The sequence below is a fragment of the Gymnodraco acuticeps genome, unplaced genomic scaffold (genome assembly GCF_902827175.1).
Source record: "Gymnodraco acuticeps unplaced genomic scaffold, fGymAcu1.1, whole genome shotgun sequence".
In the NCBI taxonomy this organism is placed as follows: Eukaryota; Metazoa; Chordata; class Actinopteri; order Perciformes; family Bathydraconidae; genus Gymnodraco; species Gymnodraco acuticeps.
The window spans coordinates 1278684-1301008 of NW_022990206.1; the positions used below are offsets into that span (position 1 = coordinate 1278684).

Below are 22325 nucleotides of genomic sequence, written 5' to 3' on the forward strand. Positions count from 1 at the left end.
CCACTGGCTGATAAAATGTCTTAGAGTAGTTTCAGTTTAGAGGCCTGAGTCAAGTCAGGAGTCTTGTGATTTTGAGATTAGAGTATCACGTACATACATTAAAATGTTATTAAGGCTGGTTTTATTTATTGCTCACAGAAAGCATGTTATCACTCAGGCTGAATGCGCTGTGGTACAGCAGATGAAACCCTAAAAATACCCCCTCTGGCTCTGTCCCAGTGAAGAAGCTGACATATAAAAGCTAAACACTGTTAATGCAGGGCTGCTCTTTTTAACCCTGTGTTACTTCTGTTTTAGACTAAGTGTGTTTGTGTGTCTGAGTGAGATTGCTTTTGTGTGTGTGTGTGTGTGTGTGTGTGTGTGTGTGTGTGTGTGTGTGTGTGTGTGTGTGTGTGTGTGTGTGTGTGTGTGTGTGTGTGTGTGTGTGTGTGTGTGTGTGTGTGTGTGTGTGTGTGTGTGTGTGTGTGTGTGTGTGTGTGTGTGTGTGTGTGTGTGTGTGTGTGTGTGTGTGTGTGTGTGTGTGTGTGTGTGTGTGTGTGTGTGTGTGTGTGTGTGTGTGTGTGTGTGTGTGTGTGTGTGTGTGTGTGTGTGTGTGTGTGTGCGTGCGTGCACCGGTGCATATACCATGAGGTGAGGCTTCAGAGTAAGGCCGGCTAGTTACAGTTACGGTAAGTAAAGACACAGCAGGGCTGCTGCTGGTAAGTGACGTATATGGGTCACGTTTGAGGTTAGTGCATCAGCCTGTTGAGTTTACATATTTTAGTGGTTCCCCACATATAGACGGCAGAACAGCAGGATGTGATGTTTTCAGTGCTCTACTATTTACCCAGTCCTCATAAATGGCACATTAGCAGCTGAATTATCTTTTAAAGAAATAATCAAAAGAGTAATACATTGTCAACAAGTCATTTATTCTACTGCAATGCAAAACAATCTCAGTCATAATAAATACAAAAATAAATATAACAGTTTATAACAGACAGTATTGTTCGTAACTTCATATAATGTATGACGCAATATGGTCTTAAAACAGAAACTTGTCCTCAGGACAAAAGAAGAAGTCAAAAACAAGATAATCTGCATCTCTGTAAATATTACATTCAATAAATGGGCAAGGGTCAATGGCTGTCAAGTTCACAGTAAGTTTAGGGTCAGCAGTTCTTCAAACAGTGGCTACTCCGTTTCTGTACCGTTTAGAAGCCAGATAGGTCTCAATGTAGTTGAACAGCAGATCCAGCTCCCCCATGGCTTTATAATGACCTTTACTATTCATCTGCAAACAAACACATGGCTCTGTTGGTTAAAATGAAAGGTACACAAACAGGAACTTTGTCTTTTTAAGAAATGTGTTTTCACAATTCAACCTGATAAGTGAACACTCACCTGTGTGTAAGTCGAGTTTAGGTTTTTGATGTCAAACTGTTTCTTGCAGGCAAAGTAATTTCTCTGGAAGAGGAAAAATAATCGACTTTCATTAGACGCTCATGTCCAGAATACATCCCCCCTCCCTCCAACAGACGCACAGAATATAGCACTTTCGTCAGGATGATGCCTTCAGTTCTCTTCCCTTTTTCAAGAATGTGAGGATGCACAGCTTTGCACGATGCTGCAGTTGAGGAATGACTGACTAATACTATATTATGATCTGTCCTTGGCCATTCTTCCTCTTTCTTTCATGGTCAGCCATTTGCCTTGTGTCAAAAAACACTGAGAATATTTCTGGAGCTTTTTGGATTTAGTCCAGACCAGGAAGATGGTTTAGATTGCTTGGCTGTATACATGGACTACATTTTTAACTAGTTGAGTGACAGCTAATCACATGTATTCCGGAATACATTACAGCTTGGTTGCTTTTGTAATGGAAACAGAATCTTGGACAGGCACTTTAAGAGCAACAATGGCCATAATGGCCCATGTGTACATATGTAACTCTTGAGTAGCCACAGTGCAATAATTGAAATGCATTTTTCCATTTTATAAAATAATTTATGGTTAGAGTTATAATGTTAGGTCTTCATACTTAAACTAAAACCTATAAATGTTTATTACTAAGCATTTGAAACAGTCGTCTCCGCATGGCGAACTACATAGGCTACTTTAACTAGGATCAAAGGCGTCCCTAGCCCGCACTCGGTGCATATAACACCTTGTCATGTAGGAGAAATAACAGTGCGAGTCAGGTACTCACACATGTGATGATATCTCTCTTGAGCTGGTCGAAGATGAGCTGGATGGACTCAATGGGAGCTTTTAAGTCCTTGATGTCGTCGGTCACTCCCGCCATTGCCGTTGGCAGCACCGTGCTCAGGTAAAAGTCCAGGATGCTGTTCATGGCGTGGCAGGCAAATGGGCTCTGTAGGAGGGAGGAAAAGCCCTCGTTAAGTTATGCCACTTAACTCTTTACTGGCGTGCACGTGTCTTGCCTTGAAATGGTAGGCTCTGGTTTATTTTATGATAGCTTTTCCTTGAGAAGCAGCGGCTCTTTACCATATTAAATGCTGAGTTAATGCTGAAACTTACTTTGAAAGAGTCCTCGACGCTCTGGTCTAGCAGCGCTGTGTCCAAGTCATCGTTTGCTTCCTGTAAACAAAACAAGGTTGCGTTCAGTGACAGAGGAGAGAGAGAGAGTGCTGCATCACCTGCAGACCGTCAGCACTACATGCTGCTCTCACTAATGTCAGAGTAAATGTTGAGCTGCTACTCACATAGAAGTCTCTGATCTGGGAGTAGTCCTCTCTGAGCTTCTTTAGCCGGACTGGAAATCCCTCCACGAAATGACAGCACTGGTTGTTACACATGGGACTGCAGCAGACAGTGCTGAGGAGGGACCAGAGGAGCAGGAGGGACAGCAGGAGAGACTGAGGAGCCATGGTGAGGATCAGGCTGCTGGAGCTTCTGGAGGCAGAGATGATGGAGTGAAGATGCTGCTGGATCAAGCTTCCTCACTTATGTGAGGCAAAATCTTTTGAAGAGCTCTGAAGAGAAAGGTGCACATATTTGGGCTCATCTCTTGTTTGAATTTATAGCCAAAATAGGAGGGGAGGAGACTGACTGGAAGAGAAATGATTAAACGTGCATGAAGGGAAATTTTCTTAGAATCCTTCTCAGTCTCACATATAGGCAACTCCTCCTTATGAGATATATTGATACAAGAAAAAAATCTGACAAAGCATTTTGAGAATTTTGACATCACATATTTTTGCTTTCCTTATTCATTTTATATTTTTAAATATTATTTTAATTTACACAACTGCATTATTATTATATGTATTCAATTTACTCCAATTAGTTTAATCATCAGTGTATATATAGTAGGCCTATATACAGTATATATACATATATCAATATAGATACTTAGGTGCTAGCAAATCTGGTCAAAATGGCATCAGATTATCATATACTATTTCATGTATTCACAATAACGTATCCCCCCACAAATGGAAATGATATTAGGTTGTGGCTTAAATTGATGACGCGGTGGATTCCCTCTGTTCGTCAGATGAGCCTTATGATCTACACGAGTGAGGTCATGTGACGTCACTCATTGTAGTTTTTTGCCTGAAGTCATGTAATTATTTCCCTGAGGTGAGGTTTACATATGTAAATATAACTATAGAATATAAACTCAATAGAGAAGTCCTTTTGGGACACTTAGAGGTGTTTCCCTTTACTTTAGTACTTTTTCTGTTGTACGGAATTCCCATGTATCCATAACTAACCTTCTGCTGTCTGTACACTTTATCTGACTCCATCTGTTGGGCAACATTGGCGTTTTGCAAAGCAATGAGACACAATTATCGATGATTTGTCACTGTTCAAGTTAAAGTAATTTACCGTGTAATGTTGTTCTTTGAATAGAGTTAAGAATTGGTCATAAAGATCACACTGTGCTTCATCACATTTGATCATTCTCTTCTTTTAGTTGAAAAGTCTCAAACCATTATACGAGTTTAAGTCCCTGAAAGGCCTAAATAAAAGAACTTGTGAATGAAAAACAGTAAAATTGTCTTGTCATCATAAAACCAGAATTCAACCTCATCCTCCTATGGTTCTGTACAACATCACTCCTCCGCCATCTTTGCCCAAATCATGTTTCTTTGTGCGGCTGCTGGATATGCGATATCGAGAATTGTTATCAAACAGTATTGAAGGTTATCTTTAAACATCCATGATCGTTTCAGGTGCACACATTTCTTCCATCGCTTAGAATATACTGACAAATCACCCAACACTCATTCTAGATTTAGAGGGAGGGTTTGATAATAAAGTCACAATGAAAAACAATTAATTTGATTATTAAAGACAAAAAGCTACATATTGACCTTAAAAATACACTTGGCAGTCAATAATTAGGTGTTTTTACAGAAATGAATAATAAATATATTGGAAAAATGTATATTTTTTACTTAATTCAGCCAGGTAAAGTCTCATTAAGACTAAATTACTTTTTAATGGATGGTAGCATCAAACCAAAAGGGAATACGAAAAATAAAAAGGCTAAGACTTTTGTGACAAAGATGTATACAATCTGAAAACCAACAGAGATGGGGAAGGTTTTGGATTTAAAGAAGAACAAGGTCAGGAAACAATTGTCCAATTCATTTTCAGATAACTCCATTAATTGCAAAATCCAAGTAACACCCGAAAAAAACAATTGCGAAAATGTGGTTATTGTACTTGCAAATACAATTGCAGAAAAATGCTAGCTTGTGTATCGCTAGATTTATTTAAATTACACGATATTCTGTAAATTGCTCAAAATGTAAAAAATGTGAACATTTAAACTTTCATTTAATGTCATGCTATCCACCTAAAAAGGAATTACCTCTTTCAAACAACAAGTACACCTTATATATTTAAATACATATATAACAATACTAATAAATGGACATATTTAACATATAAAAGTCAAGTTGCGTGAGGTGTGTGTGTGTGTGCGTGTGTGTGTGTGTGTGTGTGTGTGTGTGTGTGTGTGTGTGTGTGTGTGTGTGTGTGTGTGTGTGTGTGTGTGTGTGTGTGTGTGTGTGTACTCTGCATATAGCCATGTGATTTAATGCCTTCAGTTATGACATGATGTGCATGTGAGATCTAGTCTGCGATAAAGTCAAACATATTTTTTTGCATAACTCATGTATAGCTTTTAGTCAGCGCACTTCTTCCCTGTACACAACTCATAATTAAACCCAGCATGATGTGTCCAGAGAAACTGCTGATAAAACCAACGTCATGCCCAACACATTTTCACAGAATTAGGGAGTCATGAAAGTGCAAATATTTCATGTTTATTTGTCCTGCAATGTTTCGAGTATTACCAATCATTACCCGTAATGGGAGTAAATAAATAATAAACTGAAAGATGGATGAGTGGGTTTTACTGAATGGTGCAACAGCTTTGCAAAGAATAAGAATATATTATGAAATGTAAGTAGGTGTGTGTTTTATTTTAATTTTAATGTATGCTTTTCTAATGAGGCAATTATGCTGAAATTAATTGTACAATTTTAGGTAATCCTTAACAAAATGTATTGATCCACTGGAGGCTTCATGTCAGCCAGTAAATTATCAGTGTACACTCAAACCAGATATAAGAGTCAGCGATATTTGTTGCACTGCTGATTCTGATCAGTGGGGCAAAAGCTGAATCATTCAACCTTATCTTACATATTTCACTCTACCGATTGCTGAGTCACAGGAACATCGTCTGGTGTGGTGACGATCTTGTCATGGCCCCTTACCTACTAATCGTAGTTTCTGATGTTGTCACTAACCGGTGATCTGAATCTGCAGTCAGCAATTACTGTTGCACATTACCTGAAACGTGCTGATATCATATCCAGTCAATTCAGCCCCTGATGGAACATGCATCACAGTGGAACGCCAGACTACATTGATTTGAAATAAATACATTTTGAAGAATTGTAGCCATTTGCATGACCCTCTTAGCTTTGAGTCTTTGAGTCTTTGCACAATACATGAGCTTCACGATGTAACATAGTTTTGTTTTCGTCACGTTTCTTTTATTTTACTGTGCATATTGGCTGCCTGCATAGTGTACTTGTATATGTGCATTTAGAGGAAATCTATCAGTTTTTACCAAATAGATTCACCACATTACTCTTTCACTTTCACTCTGGTCGACTCTGTTTGTGTGTGTAGCATTCAACCCTCAGAAGTCTGTTTCTGTTTTTGTTTTTGTCAAACAATGATTGTAATGTAAACATAAATAATAGTAGTAGTGTGCTAAAGGGTTTACAGTTATACAATAAGGCTACAAAAATAAAATGACACTATGATACATGTGTCAACGTCACAGACTCCAATCCAACTGAGCACAAATTCACATTTCTAACTGGGTGTTGTATGACAGTTAATATGTGGGTGGGCCGGGTGCAATGGGAAAGAAACTTGGAGATTCATCTATATTTCTTGTGAGTGACCCTCATGGATTTCCTATGAATTATTTACTCATTTTGACTTCCTTATTGAGTCACCCTCAGGGTCAATGTGAGCTTCCGCCCTGTTGCGTATTATTTCAATAGAGCTGAGCATGCAACATAAGATGGATGTGTTGCTGTAACCCGAAACTGTAGCTCTGTCCTGCTGAGCAAGCCTCTTTCTGGGAGGAGATGAAACTTCGAAATTCCCACAGTACCCATTATTCAGTTTGACCTGGATATTCTCAGTACATCAGATGTAATCGACTGGCTGCAGTGTGATGCTTCCAAAAGTATGACACCCAATTTTCCATACTGTAATTGTGCACAGTAGGGTGGAAATGCGTAAGCACATGCATACATGGCTATTTGCATATGTACTTGAAATGGTGTTAACCGCACTTATGTAAGCACTGCTCATTGTGATAGCTCACATTTTCCCATGGTGTTCAATCATGTAAGTGCTGAATTAGTGAAAGTAAAAAAATAACACTGTTTCCTAATGCAATTTGAGTGATGTTTCATTGATTTTTGGTTGGATGTGAAGCAAGATAGTGGCTATGAAGAGGTCAGAAAGAGATATATAATCATTGAGTTGAATCACCGTGCTTCTGCTGCTGATGCTGCAGATGCTGCAGCAGCGTTGCATCAACTCACCTGTAAAGGATAAAGTAATGTTCACTCTTACCACTAGAGGGAAGTAATGCAGAGCTGTCATTGTGATTCACTCTTTGTCGATCTACTGGAGGTATTTAAAGGTCCCCTATTATACTCTTTTTCATCAATATATTATAGTTCTCAGTTATACACAAAACATGTATCTGAAGTGTTTGGCTCGAAATACTTCAGAAGTTTAAAAAAGTGCTCTTTTTTGTTGACTCACTAGCACCCTCTGCAGTCCACGTTAATGCTGTTAATGTTCTATTTATCTATCTATCCATCCATCCATCCCTCTATCCATCTTTTTTCTATCTGTCTATCAATCAATCAATCTATCTATCTATCCATATAGTAATGCAGAGCAGACATCTTGTCTTTGTCTTGAAAGAAAACGTAACTCAGTAGATAAGATTATATATTTTTATTGAAGTCTTAATAAAACCAATGAAAAAATGAAAAAATAGCACATTATTTCTTAATCATGCATAATAACCTTGCAGCACAGTAGAAGCACACATACAATACCTTAACAGCTCTATATACAAAATACATTTAAATTCATATACATTAATGTTCATGTTACATTCATGTAAAATATAAATATTGTATAAAAAAACGGTCCACATCTCAGTGGCTGACATAGACTTTAAGTTAATTCAAGTACAACATAGAGAAATGTACAATGGCAAAAAAAGTGCATTTTGGTGTTAGCGTGGGGATTCATCAGCTCTCTGGGACGTCAGTGTGGATTTTGCTGAGCTTCTGTCTGATTATGCTCGTGTTTTCAGGACGAGTCCCTCCATCCAGTCCAGCACAGTGTCCAGTTCTCCCACAGCCTTCTTCGCCGCCTGGCTTATTTCCAGCTGTTCAATGGAAAGAGAGAAAGGGGAGAGAGAACCGTGGATTTAGTGATAAGTATTAATGTATAGAATTTTACATTTTGTTTGTATGGAGTTGGGTCTTTCAGCCCATTGGGTTAGGCATATCACATTTTGTATTAACTCATTTAATTAATTAATCTGCAGTGATCATCTTAGCAAAATGAACCTTTCTTATTTTTCCACGCACGCACACCTATTGCTGTATACCATGACATGCTTCAAGGAAAATGCATATTGAGATGGATACTGCTGTATATGTTAAAAAGAGTTTCTTATAAATCCTCGATATTGCATTTATCTTTTTCAAAAATGAAAAGATCTTGCCATAACATTTTAAACCTCTTGAGCTTAACTAAAAGTGATAGAATATTTGAGACCCAATCACAGCCTTTAGGTCTAACCTCTGCAGTCCACTGTTCAAATATTATAGTAGTAGTGTCTTAATATTTTCAGTATACTACATACCTTGATAAACTCAGCATGCACAGTGTCAATTTTTCTCTGCGTGTCCTCGACACATTGGCAGTGCTGCAAAAAACAAAGCATCATTGTTATTCATTAAATGAATGCAATCCTTTTATTGTATTTCATCATTGAAGTTGTTGAAAAGCTAACGTACACATTTATGTATCTCTCTCCTGATGCTGACAAAGGAGTTGGCCAGAGCGCTGGTGTGGCGCTGCTGCTGGGGCTGAGAAGAGGCGTAGTTACTGAACACTCTCTCCACGTAGAAACGCAGCACGAGACGCAGCAAACAGCACTTCTGACCATCCTGATAGAGACACAAAAAGTTCAGATCACAGCAGCTGTTAATACTCATATACTGTCTCTAAAGCCTTTATCAGTCTGTGGCTCACGGCAGAGAAATACTTGTAAAACCGGAAATTAGGATAGAAAGAACTGCATGGTTGAAGGCCCACCTGAACTTGTTTCATCAGCGATTTGTTCAGAAGTCTTACTCCGATCTCACTGTCTCCTTCTATCTGTAATGCAAATATCACAAAGAATAAGAGACAATCTCTCTCCACTTAAAGGTGTCATCAAAAATAATTTCTGATATGGTTTTGGTGAGGTAAAGTGAAAGCCTCTCTGCATTTAAAGCTGCATATATCAGCTGCATCTGTTCATTTATATTATTCATTTTGAGCTAGTGGTTTTAAGAGTGGGTGTGTGTGTGTGTGAGAATTAAACTCACAGCATTAGATCGGATGTCAGTGTAATGGGTTCGCAGCTCGGTTGTGTGAACACTGACAGAGCAGCTGTTCAGGTTGAGGGTCCGGCTCTCCACGGGTTCACTCAGACAGCTGAGCAGGAGGAGCAGGCAGAGAGAGCGGGCGAGCAGCATGTTCATCATTTTGATTGTCTGGAGGGGGAGCTAACAGAGACATTTTGTTCGTTAAAATCACCTCCAGATAAATTACTGGTGGGGATCATGTATAATTGATTATTCCGTTCAAAATGTTTACATCAGTAAAGTAATCAGCAAACAAATTCATCACAACTTCCGGTATCACTTTACATTAAGGTACACCAATTAACCATCAACTAGTTATTAATCAACATGCATATTAGCAGTATATTGGCTCTTTATTAGACATTATAAAACACTTATTAATGCCTTATATCGTATAGTAATGAATCGTAAAATGGCATTTAACTGTCGAGGTATTTTGCTGGTGAGAGATTTGAATTGCTTTATACCGTGAAGCTAGTAAGCCTAGTATTTGATTTGTTTTAGATAGGCACAACATGTTTCATATGCAGACCTTACTTTCCTGTTCCATGTTAAAATAAATCATTTTCAGTGGTACCGCTGATAAAGAGTACTTTTTTTGGTCATGGAAAATTAGGTAAAGGTCGTGGAGAAGTCATGGAGAAGTCATTGCAAATCATTGGTGAACAAGTGTATGAACCCTGGAGTGTACATTTGTGAAAAAATCCTGAGCACAAGCACGGAATATTACTGCACGGAATATTACTGCCAAAAGTCACGTGAGTCACGTGACTTTTTGCAGTAATATTCCGCCGTGGTTGTGCTCAGGATTTTCTCACAAATGTAATATTCCGTGACTTGAGAAGAAAAAGTTTTGTACAACCTATGCTGAATTTGTCTCTGAAACATGATTTATTAGAAAAATGTGTTTGTTTGATAGATACGTTTTTTGATTTGCAAAACTAAATGCATTAGTTTGTAGATGGTGTTTTATATTTGCAAACCACACTGTGTTTGTTAGTGAATCACAAGGCATTTGTAAAACTTGTTTAGTTTGTTTGTGGAGTTATGGCAGGAAATTAGCTCCATACATATTGGTTATGAACAAGACTTCACTTAGGGAACATATTCTTAGATAGAAATACCTAATTCGAATCAAACTACTAGCTTATTGGTTATGAACAAGACTTCACTTTAAAATAGGGAACATGTTTTTAGATATAAATACCTAATTTTGAGTTATTTAGACACAATTAACACTTATAGTTTCATGTCTTGTTACATAAGAATAGATCATATTGGTTAAGTGTTATTATGGGAGAATTACTATTCTTGTGGTACTACTGCCTTATTAGGCCCATATTGAGCTGCGCATATTAAGACCAAAACTCATGTACAACAACTTCCTTAGTTGCAATAAATAAGCACTAATTAGAGGGTTATTGAGGAAAAACTCTCAACGAATGGCTTATTACTTGTAGAATATGGTCATGTAGAACAAGGCATTAATATGTGTTTTATAATGACTAATAAAGAGCCAATCTACTGCTAATATGCATGTTAATTAACAACTAGTTGATGGTTAATTTGTGTACCTTAATATAAAGTGTTACCCAACTGATGGATAATTCTTGTTTTGTGTTTTGTCTGATGCTGATTTTACAGTTAAAAAAAAGATATAACAAATATAAAAACGCCACAAATCCACACATTTAAGAAGAAAACAATTGTCATTTTTGTTGTATGATAGCAAATAAATGATACCAATATTTTCTAATATTTCAGCACTTTAGTAAAGCATTCATGTAACTATTCAGTGTACATTAAATACATGAGAAATACACCTTAAAGTTACATGGTATTAGCATACAATCTCTCATCCTTTCATCCTGTGGTGTTCAGGTACCCTCGGCCAACACCATCACCAGCACCCTGTGTTTCAGACTCACCTGTGTTTCTCAGAGGAAGAGTCCTGGGAGTGAGGTGCCTCTGTGACTCCATCCTGTCTCCTCTTATAGTGCAGTGAGGGGGATTTTTTAGCAGGTACAGCACAGGTTGAACACACAAACAGACACATTGGTTTACAGGATGTTGCAATTAAAGGAACTGATGGCTCAATACCTGTTTGGAAGAAACCATTTCCTCCTCCCTGATGTGTGATCATTGTAGAGGAACACATCAGTGATGCAATAATTGAATGAGCCATTCAGAATTTCCGCGTGTCGTCATTACTCTGCAGCTTTTAATTATTCGGCTGTATAAAAGTACACACAGCATCATTTGGGTAAATCTTAAAATCTTTTAAAATGTGTTCATCTTTTAATTAAGGGTGCAAGATGGGTGGAATTTGCACCAAACAGCTTTTTTGACCTCATATACCTCTGACTGATCACCATGTCTGCTCTCAAATGTAGATACATGTTCCGCTACTGAACGTTTAACCTCCTTCAGTGCGGTGTCTTCTACTCGTTTTCCTCGAGGAGCACACGCCTGTCAGACAAGTCCTGATCAGAAACACCTACCGGACCTGCTTACCTGCTTATCTGAGGCCTGTTCAATTTCCTTGCATTGGAAAGAATCATGTGCAGGGAACTCCAATTGAAGACAGGACTAACCACTGTTCAAGGAAAATATATTAATATAATAGCAAAAGGAAGTGAACAAATTCCAGTTTACATATGACAGGTGCATGTCAGAGCAATGATAACATGTTAAAAATAGCTACCAGCTCTTCCCCGCTCAGGAATGCTTAGTGCTTTTTTCTAACCACTAGAGGTTGACACAAAGCTTTTTTAAACTCTTCTAATTATCCAGGTCCCAAGTGTCAGCACTGCTTTAACAGCTGTTGAGTACATCAACTAGTGGTCTAAGATATTTCTGTGATACACTTTTACTACCTCAAAACAAAGTATATGTTACATTTCTTTCAGATTGAGTCACAGTGGCTCTTCACAGTCCAAATGTATTACTGTTATAAAAAAGCAACAAAAACATGTTTGAACTACGCTCTGAACTAAGTAACAACAACTCCTCCAGTACAGTAGAGTACAGTAATCATTTTACCACCCCTTATTGGATGATGACCCCAACGTTGGGAACAATTTTGTTTAGCTTATAATGTCATCTAACTAAGTTGTAATATGCTTTTCAATATATTTTATTGATTCATTTGTTAATTATGTAGGTGTCCTGCACCATTTGGCCATTAACCCAAATGGGAATAAAACATTGGGCATCTATAGCAATTAGGGTTTCCACATGAGCAATTTTTAAATACAAAAGGAACATTATGTATGCCATAATTATGCAGTCTCTGTATTTACCGGCTTTATTCCAGGTTTGACGACCACTGCTTTTACCTTAACCATAAAATTAAGAAGAACATACTCATTTTGTATCACTAACTTTCCAAAGATACTGTGGCATAGGTTATGTTGGTTTCTTCTGATGGAGAGATTTCCGTGGACCACATTGGTGGAAGATGTATTGTACAATACTTTAGTCGAAGTAGCAATGCTTACGTATTTAAATCTTCTGTTACAAGATAAAGTCCTGCATACTACTTTGACATTCTACAGTAAAAATACATAATTAATAGCAACACAATATAATTAAAGAACCAAAAGGAAAGTACTCTAAGCAGAATGGCCCTCTACAGATTAATATCACTGTTCTAAGTATTGATGTCCTAATATACATCATTGATAATGTTGGAGCTTTATTACTTTTTTACTGCTAGTTAACTTAATGTTAATGTTCCTCCACTAGTATACAGGATGGGAAGATGATCTTTATCCCTAAAAAGCAGACACGATCAATTGATCAAAGAAAAAAAACTTTTATTTTCCATTATTTGTACAAAGCTTATTTATACAGAATAATAATATACAGGGGACTAAGAAAAAAAGGAATACAAATATTTTTTTACATGGAGCACCTTGAAAATCACAGGAACATTTGAGACGGTTTCAACTACATGGTAGTTGTGTTTTAATCTTTGTTTTTTCTGACATTCACTGCAGTTTTGTTTGTTACCCTTTTGGTAGCTTTATTTTGCTAGTGAACATAACTATTTGTGTAGCATGTCTGTCAATGTACCTGCCCTTTCAGGCTTTACTCATTCCATGTTGTATTTCTATAAACAAAACATTTATCTATCAAAGCTTTACACTTTTTCATTTATTTCTTCCACTTCCATAAACACAGTTGGTTATACCTGCTTTCTGCCGAATATGCTTTGCCTTTACTTCCCTTTGCACACAGTGACTCATGTGAAGCCCTAAGGCAGCGTTCTCCTAAATGACAATAGAGTGGAGGTGTCTGAAGCACATGATGACATCCAGAGGGATGGGGGGGCTCAGATGATTCCCGTCCAATCGCAGGTACCTGACACAACAACAACAACAACAACAACAGGTGATTAACATGCCACAGTGACTGTGACGAAGGTAACTTCGTCACTGTGGACGGATGGCTTCGGGCCTTGCATGTGCTTCACAGTGACAAACGACTTTTAAAACTCATTATTTCCTGACATCATTATGTTGTTCCTAGATTTTTCCTTTCAAAGGGTGCCACTGGTAACATTTTATTTTTGTGTAATGCCAAGTTGTGACGTACCTTAGTCTGGGCCCCATATTGTGATCGCTGGGGTCGGCCTCCAGGCTGTATGGACAGATCTGTGTGCCATTGATGCCTGCGGAAAACATAATCATACATTTCTAGTCTTTAAATGTTTCCTTTAGCAAGAACAAGACAAACTGCTCAATAAATATAAGGATTTCTCTTGTATTAGACACTATCTAATCATGACAATTTATTCAACACTTTTAAAAGTACAAATGGCTTTAAAACAAGAAACAACATAATACAAACATAAATAAAAAAGCATAAATCACTTAAATAATACAATAATGTCATGCATTATAGCACTATTAAAACAAATAAAGATGAATGACTTACATAAAAGAAAAAAAGGAGAAATGACCTAAAATTATGCAACGCCTCACATTAAGATTTAGTTCGGAAAAGACGAAACCTGTTAGTGACGCTGCAGCCTGAGGCAAAGCTTTGTGGCAATGTGAGCAAAAACCTGTTGAACTTTACTCTGAACAGGGAAATATTCTTTGGAAGCTGCCGAAAAAGTAGTTTTCTTGGTGAAATAGGAATATTAACTTTAACCAGTGTGTGCCGAAATGTTTAAAGTTGCAGTATTAGAGACTCATTTTATAAATTAGATCTTGGTTTTGGTGTTCATCTTACCTCAAACATTAGGATCAATCATGTTCTAACAGACTTTATACTGATTAAACTACAGGAAAGGTTACAGATTAATAAAATACATTAGGATTAGACAAATACAAGGTAAAAGCTAAATTATATTTATTGGGCCACTGGGAAGGCAGAACAACTCAAATACGTTGACAGAACCACATTATCACCTAATAAAGTTTTAAGAATGCTAGGTAGGCAAAAACACATTTCTACATGTATCAGTGCAATTTAATAGAAATCGATTTGAAAAGCCAAACTCAAAGCTGCTTTAATTTATTATTGGCCACTTGGGGGCAGCAGAGCATTTTGTAAACACAAGATTCACACATCACCCCCTTGATGTTCTTGAAATCGTTGCCTTTTTACCAGTTTTAATTTAATTTATTGTTATGCTTCATTTAGTTGACAACAACTCAATGTTAAGGTTGACGTGAAGTCATTATGTTTATTGTTATCTTTAATAATTTGTTTTATTTTTATTTTAGTCTTAGTTTCTGTCTGTCTTTTTTTTTAAAGTCATCAGATCATATTGAACTTAAGTCAATACGGTCTTTTCTCATCACAGTTAGTGTTCAAAGTCGTTGTGCCTTTTTGTCATTGTATTGTTTTAGTCATGGAATAAAAGAGATTATATCTAACAACACTTGCTGCCATTTACTCTCCTGCTATTTACACATCTCAGGAACACATAACAATTGCATTAGAATTGGGTTTCTGGTGACATGAAAAATGTGTCATATTATTTCAGGACCTGGTTTTTTCCACCAAAATCTGCAAAAAAATCTGGGTCTTGATAATTGCTCTTCTGTTCTCAACAGCAAGACTTTGTCAGCATTTTAGTGACCTGCATTGGGTACCATTTATCCTATTTGACTAAAAACAGCTGATGCCACTTGAAATGATGATGATATGTTAGGGTGAAAGCTTTAAACCAAAACAATGAGTATTAAAACAAGCGTTTTTCACTGCATGTCGGTAGCCCTTTGATCCATTGTTATACAAATATTGATCAGTGCAGCTACTAAACGTCTCGTAAAGATGAGTGTTGTTGCCATGTATTATCTAAAAGTCAGTATAACAAAAACACATTTCTGCTACCTCTTACAAATCTTCAAGATGGCGCAGATTGCTGCTGTGATAACTTACTCTCGATGCTGTTGTGGTCGAGGTGCAGATGCTCCAGGTGCCCGTTGAAGAGAGGAACAGAAGCAAGCTGGTTGTGGGACAGTTGCAGGTCCAGCAGGGAGGTTATGTTGAACACAGTCTTGGGAAGTCCTTTATCACTCAGCTGGTTGTAGTTCAGCCTCACAAATGCCAGGTGGGTGAATCCATCAAAGTAGTCCCTGAACAACAATGAGAATAACCAATGTAAACCATCCAACCAGTGTTCATTAATGCTGCATTATGTGTATGCAGGTGTGTTCATGTGACATCATGTGCACTGTACTTGCTTTGGTACGTTATCTATGCGGTTCTTGTCCAGGAAAAGCTGTATGAGGCTACTAGGTACGCCAGCTGGCATCTTTTTCAGGATGTTGTGGGCCAAATTAAGCTGCACGAGGCCCTTCAGGTCCTTAAATGTGTTCTTTCCCATGCCACTGTCACTCAGCTGGAAGAGAAGAACTCATTCATGTTTGCTTCAGAAATGCAATCACATTGTTGACCCTGCTCAAACCTTAACAGGAGAGTGCAGTAACATTGTATTAAAGGTACTATTAAAGTACGTTTTTACCTGGTTGTGGTACAGGTCAAGCAGAGTCAGGTTTCCCATGTGGCTGAAAGAGCCTGCAGGGATCTTAGATATGCGATTCCTACCGAGGCGGAGTTGTTCGAGGCTTACAGGGAGACCAGCAGGGACCTCTTTCAGGTTGTTACGCTGTACATAGAGGTAGAGCAGTGCTGGGACCTTCTCAAACACCTTGAATAGAAATAGAAACATATCACATTTTATGCTGGTTTCTTATTGTTTTTAAATCATGAAATTGTTAAATCAAGGAAACGTTCTGACATTTTTGTCTATTCGATGAATGCGGTTATTCGCCAGGTTGACCCAGCGGATCTCCGTGGCGTTGATGAACGGCTCTGCTGTCACTTCTGAGATGAAGTTGTTCTGCAGGTACAGATATTGGGTTTGAGGTGGGATGACAGGGATGTTGCGGATGTTGCGGTTCTCACAGTTGAGAGCATTTGGATAGCTTGGGGAGCATGAGCACTCTCGGGGGCAGTCGATGTACATGGAGGGGGGGCCCAGGATCACAGGGGGGAATTCTGTAGGCTCCTGGGGCTCTGGCAGCGCCGGCTCAGCAGGCTTGGGGACAGAACGCCTCCTGGTGATGCCCGGGCGCCTGGTGGGCTTCTTTTGCCGAGGTGTCTGGGTTAACACTGCCCCCAGAAGGAGGAACAGAGCCAATGCAGAGAAGAGTCCCGTGCCGGCCTTCATCGTCCTGTGAAAGACGAAACAGAGGTTGTTGATTTGTTGACTCAACTTTATGTACTGTGACATGGGTTGAGAGGGATGGAAAACAGCTACCCCACAACACAAAGAAGCCGTCATTTTGGTTGTGTTGGTTTGCCAATACGGTCAGCTCATCCCACCCACACAGAACGTTTTACATCAAGTTCATCGCTCCTTTTTTTATTGCGAGCTCTGTGTGCGAGCTCTATGGAAGTGCTGCCTCTGAAGGGTACACAGCTTGCTTCCTTGATTAGCAGAGATTTAGAGGCTCGGAAAACGTATTCAGGAAAGTCTGTGTATTCGTCTTTTTAGAGATCGTATTTTTAAAAATGTCTGCCGCAAGTTGAAAGAAACACATTCCAAAGTCCAACAGATTTTTGTCCAGCCTGAGTTGAGATATTTTTCAGCGGTGAGCCGGCCAAGTATCTAGACAAAAAACAGGTTACATAAAGCAGTTTCCTTTGGATCCTAGCCATCATACTGAGTGTAAGCCAGTTGAGCCTGTTGTACTGTAAATCAATATGATCAGCAGTCTGCTGACTGAATTACTGCACCTTTTTCAAACTCTTACATAACAGGAAATGCCGTTATTTCTGACTTCTGTGTCTTTGTTTACAAGAGAGTATTCTTGTTGCTTTCATACAATCTTCTACCATCTAGTTTCCTGAGTAAGAAATCATGACCTGAATCATTGGTTATTTTCATAATGTCAAAGTCGAAAGTCACATACATTCATATGTAGTTCCAGTTTAAATACATGTGTGAATGAGGATTTTTGAAGTGAAACAGAGTCCATAAGAAAGTAGGCAGTGATTTGTTAAATTTGATTAAATCCAAGAGGAGGGGTAAACACGGAACAGGAAATTAGTGCTTATGAGGGAGAGGAATGGAAAGGTTTTGGGATAAAGGCTCTATTGTCAGGACTTTTCCAGTGGGGAGAACTGCAGATCTGGTAGGTCAAGGCTCTTTAACCCAAGAGAGGTCCAAAGGAAACTAAATCCCAATGAGATTCTGATGGAGGCAATATTGATATTTTAAACCATTTTAAAAACAAAAGTGTTACAAGCTGATTGTTGTGTCTCGTCAGATTTGTTAGTATTATTTCTCTGTTTAGTTTATATTGTCAAGTCCGCGTCTGCTAACCCTTTTTTGTTGTCTGTCATTTCCTGTTTTACTTTGTTATCTCTTCCCTCATTTCAGGTAGTTCGACTCCTACCTTGTCAGTGTATTCACTGACCTGATTACCTGCCCCGCCCTTATTGTTTGCACCTGTAGAGTCCCTTGTGTGTTTATTTATTCTGTGTGTTCCCTGTGCCAAGTGCCAGATCGTTTTGAACCTTGTGATACTTGTCAGCCAGTTTGTTATCTGAGCTACTGTGAATTTAAGTTCGTTTTTTGTAAAGTCATTTTTTGGAGTCCTAGCTCTGCTTGAGTGATTGTATTGCCTTGCTTATCACCACAAGTAAAATCCTTTTTTGAATCATCTTTTGTCTGGAGTCGTGCATTTGGGTACTATCATTTTTGTGTGCTCCAGTCGTAACACTGATCTACAAGAGGTTTAGAACTGACATGCATTTTAATGGTATCTTTTTAGATTCAATTGTTCCTTATTCTTAAAAAAGGGTAAATCTATTTGTTTGTATTTTGTATTTTCATCCAAGACACATATAAGACACACAGTATAGGTGTTTCGTGACTTGGTTAAATGATCATACTTGTGTGTGTACTATGTATATTCAGGCCGAGATACTGACACTCTTAGAGATGTTTGGAAATAAATTCATCCTTGAAAGTGGGCGATATGCTTTTAATCCATTTTTGGGAATGCATATACACATTTGTTTCTTTACGCATTGTTCTCGATCAGTATAAGCCTGCTGTAAATAATCAGCACACAGCTGTCTAAATACATTTTGTCTCCCAACAAATACACCATCAGTTTCCAATGCCTTTGCAGTTCGGTAAGCCGTCGGCCAATTAGATAAACATCTCATATGAATGAAGGCTCAGAGCCATAATCCCTCTCAGCCAACCAGAGCCTCTCAGCCCCTCGCTCAAAACCAGAACCAGCTCTCCTTCCCCTGCTGTCGTCGTGATCAGTATTCTGGCACAATAAAGACTTGAAGTCAGAGATGGCTCACTCATTAATTTGACAATCTCTATAAGCAAATCTGATCAGTATGAGAAGTACACAGTGATAAAGAGCTCATCATACATTTACAATTACAGATAACCTCAATTAATGAATCCCTAACATGTTAATAGCCATTTAATATTTACTTTAAAACCTTCAACATTTCTGTCACATGTTTGGGATCCTCCTCTGTGTCCTTGAGCTTCTATTATATAACAGCTGTGCAGCAGATGAAGTTAATCCAGATGTCATGGAAATGCAGGAACACATATTTACATTTGTGTTTGTCACAGACTTGTAGAATTACACTGTTGATAAATTACCCATCGCTATCTGCTGATGATAATGTGTCACGGTCAAAAGCTCCAGAACAGCTGCTAAATGGACCGATTGGTAGGAATGTTTTCTCTGTTTCCGGGGTCAACAATGCATTTCAAACCTTGTGTACAATTCAGTATCTCATCATAAATGACTTCCAATCAACATTAAGACTAACCGTCACTCAGAATGATCTTATAATTGAAGAGTTCTTGATTTGACTGTTAACATCTCAGACCAATATATTAATACTATTATTAGTAACAGAACAGTAGTACATTTTAATTTCAGCAAGTTTTTCATTACATTTAGCCCCATAAACAAGAGCGCTAGTGCTCCATACACATGAGAAGACCATGTGTATCAGGAGATTAAAAAAACAGCAACATTTCCAACTCATTTTTTTTCTTCTGTTGGCAGAACAGTCACTGTCCTTCCTGATCTGAAAACGCTCATCATTGTTTAGTCAGACCAAAAGAATAACAAGAGCCAAGTCAGCTGAATACAGAGATGGGACTTAGATATTGGAAAAGCAAAAAACTAAAATATAAACTCTCCAAATAACATAGATTGATCTTCTGACACCGTTTGTTCTTCTCTATGTATTTTAAACTTCCGTCCTCCTGTTGTGGCAGCAGCAGATGCAGAGCATTTGTATCACAATGTTGCCAAAATAATAATTTCCTGTGGGTGGGGCTGTCCTGCAGTGGCTGTGCAAAGGTTTGATCTACATTAAAGGTATGACAGTGGGTGTGTGGTGAATTAGTTAGAAGGTACACTCACAAAACATTTTTTCATCTGTTAATTTACTTAATTTAAAGTCATTTTAGAGCTCAGAAAGCCAATCGTCAGACTTCTGTTCGTTCTCCTGCCTGACTGGTTGCTATCATTCCTGTTTCTTTGTGTTGAATATCAACCAAATCCTCCAAGATGATCCTTTGTTTCCCTTTTACATTCCTCACCTTCTCAGAGAGATTGATGAAAGTTCAACCATCTAACAACACAGTGATTTGACACAGACATGGATTTAGAAAAATATTGTACATGCCTGAGAATATTTTTCCATCCCACATTTCCAAAATATTTCACTTTTATTTTGGCCAACCCAGGAAGAAAATAACAAGATGGTTTGAATTACAACTTTGCTGCACAGTAGTATAAGAAAGATCTTGCGGATCCATCTTGTGATCTGCAAAAATCAAGGTTTCTCTCCACCAGTAAAAGCAAGCAAGAGTGCACTTTCATAATCGTAATCTTCCCTCTTTTATAACTCTAACTTTGCAACAGCAGCTGTCCTCACACTGATTGAAAAAGTTGAAATCAAGGTGAGTGCACCGGAGAGGAGAAAACCAGAAGTAGAGTCGAAGTGTGCGGCGGCTCCCTGCAGGACAGAGTACCACTTTGTATGGCACAGCGTTTCTATAGAAACACACCAGCATGCTGTGCCAGGATTTCCTCCTAGGTCCAGAAACACACGCACACACCCCCAAACACACACACACACACACACACACACACACACACACACACACACACACACTGATCTCTCTCTTTCTCTCTCTCTCGTTTCACTCCAAACTCACTTCTGCCTGTATACTAATCTTATAATTATGTCTGATCTAAAGCAGCCCCAGTTGGAAACAATAAATACAAATCCTCACCTGCCTCTGGTACCTGCCCTCTTTGTCAAGTCACAAGTTTTGTCTCTTTTCTTCTCTGCTTCTCTCTCCCTCTTCCTCTGTTTCTCTCTGTCCGTAACCCTCCCCTCCCTCTCCCTCTCTCCCTCTCCCTCTCTCTCTCTCTCTCTCTCTCTCTCTCTCTCTCGCTCTCTCTCGCTCTCTCTCTTTCTTTCTCTCTCTGTTGGTTTTTGTTTCCTGGCTTTTTCCCCTCTGAAGGTCACAGTGGCTCTTTCTCCCTCTCTGCTCCACTCAGAGCCAGTGGAGTTTAATCTTAATTCCTTCAGGAAGACTGCGGGCTCGTTCATGTTTCTGAGCTGTGTCACAGAGTGTGATTATTTTTGTTTTGTTGCAGACTGAGCATGTTTGTCTCACATAGACACGGGTGCATGTGCAAGTTTGCCTTTTTGTTTGTACGAGTCTCGATATGAGAAGTCTTTGAGAAGTGCTGTGAACACTGCACCCCTGTTAGAGAAAGCCCCACAGAGCCCACATCTCTCCTCTGTCTCCCACCCACCCTGCTATTGTTGAGAGGACTGCACTCACACCGAGCCATGTGGTTTTTATTAGCAGCATCTCGTCGTTCTCATCTCTTTTTTATCAGTTCAATATGCAGGATTTTTTGTTCTCCTTCCAGCATCAGTTAACTCAAACCGTCTGATTACTGAGGTCCATCCAGAGTCTCGTTAATGTTTGTGTGTGTGTGTGTTTATGTGCCACTGGGGGATAGGAGGTGGCCATGTGTTTGCTGTCCTGCATTCCTATACAGTGAGCTGCAGCAGAGAGTTAATGAGGCAAACATATGTGAGGAAAAGTTTAAAACACACATGTAAATGTGTGTGCCTCACACTCTTCCTTACACTTTTCCTCACTTTCTTTTTTTCTTTTTAGCAATACTCCCAACTACACTTATGTCTTCACTTCACTCGGTCACCAGGTTAGGCGTATTGAGCTCAGCTGGGCCAAACATCTGGTCTAGACTGGTCCCAAAGAGGAAAGGAAAGTAACGTAAACATATGCCCATGTACACCTTTGTTACAAAAAGATCACTTTCTGAGTGGTTGCTACTCTGCTACCATTTAAAAGACGGTGCTAAAATCCTATTTAATGACTCAGCGCCTCTGATCAACAGTGACCTCATTCCTCTGTAGACTTATTGGGGGTTTGACTGCAGGGAGGGGTGACATCATTGGAAACAGTTGCTTTTTAATGTCTTAGGGTTTGGTTTAATTTTTACTGGATCAAGATCAGAAAAGGATTTAAAACAGTGATGTACTGTG

At 38.7% G+C, this 22325-nt stretch overlaps 3 protein-coding genes across 3 annotated transcripts; all 3 read right to left on the reverse strand.

Annotated features, from left to right (window-relative positions):
- Positions 1 to 890: 890 nt before the first annotated feature.
- On the reverse strand, positions 891 to 2987 carry il10 (interleukin 10). The gene is given in 6 exon segments (XM_034218365.1): positions 891 to 1206; positions 1208 to 1273; positions 1384 to 1446; positions 2189 to 2353; positions 2521 to 2580; positions 2706 to 2987. Coding segments are annotated over 6 exon segments (552 nt in total). The 5' UTR covers positions 2871 to 2987; the 3' UTR covers positions 891 to 1173.
- A 4836-nt stretch (positions 2988 to 7823) lies between these two features.
- Positions 7824 to 9326, reverse strand: il19l (interleukin 19 like). The gene is made up of 5 exons (XM_034218269.1): positions 9171 to 9326; positions 8896 to 8958; positions 8595 to 8747; positions 8441 to 8503; positions 7824 to 7957 (listed from the first exon to the last, which is right to left on the reverse strand). The coding sequence occupies exons 1-5, from the start codon at positions 9324 to 9326 to the stop codon at positions 7865 to 7867; spliced, it is 528 nt and encodes a 175-aa protein (XP_034074160.1). The 3' UTR covers positions 7824 to 7864.
- A 3680-nt stretch (positions 9327 to 13006) lies between these two features.
- On the reverse strand, positions 13007 to 21134 carry prelp (proline/arginine-rich end leucine-rich repeat protein). Its single transcript, XM_034218366.1, has 7 exons — positions 21031 to 21134; positions 16471 to 16906; positions 16195 to 16380; positions 15914 to 16071; positions 15609 to 15805; positions 13809 to 13884; positions 13007 to 13574 (listed from the first exon to the last, which is right to left on the reverse strand). Exons 2-7 carry the CDS (start codon positions 16900 to 16902, stop codon positions 13484 to 13486), a joined length of 1140 nt encoding a protein of 379 aa, XP_034074257.1. The 5' UTR covers positions 16903 to 16906; positions 21031 to 21134; the 3' UTR covers positions 13007 to 13483.
- Positions 21135 to 22325: the final 1191 nt, after the last annotated feature.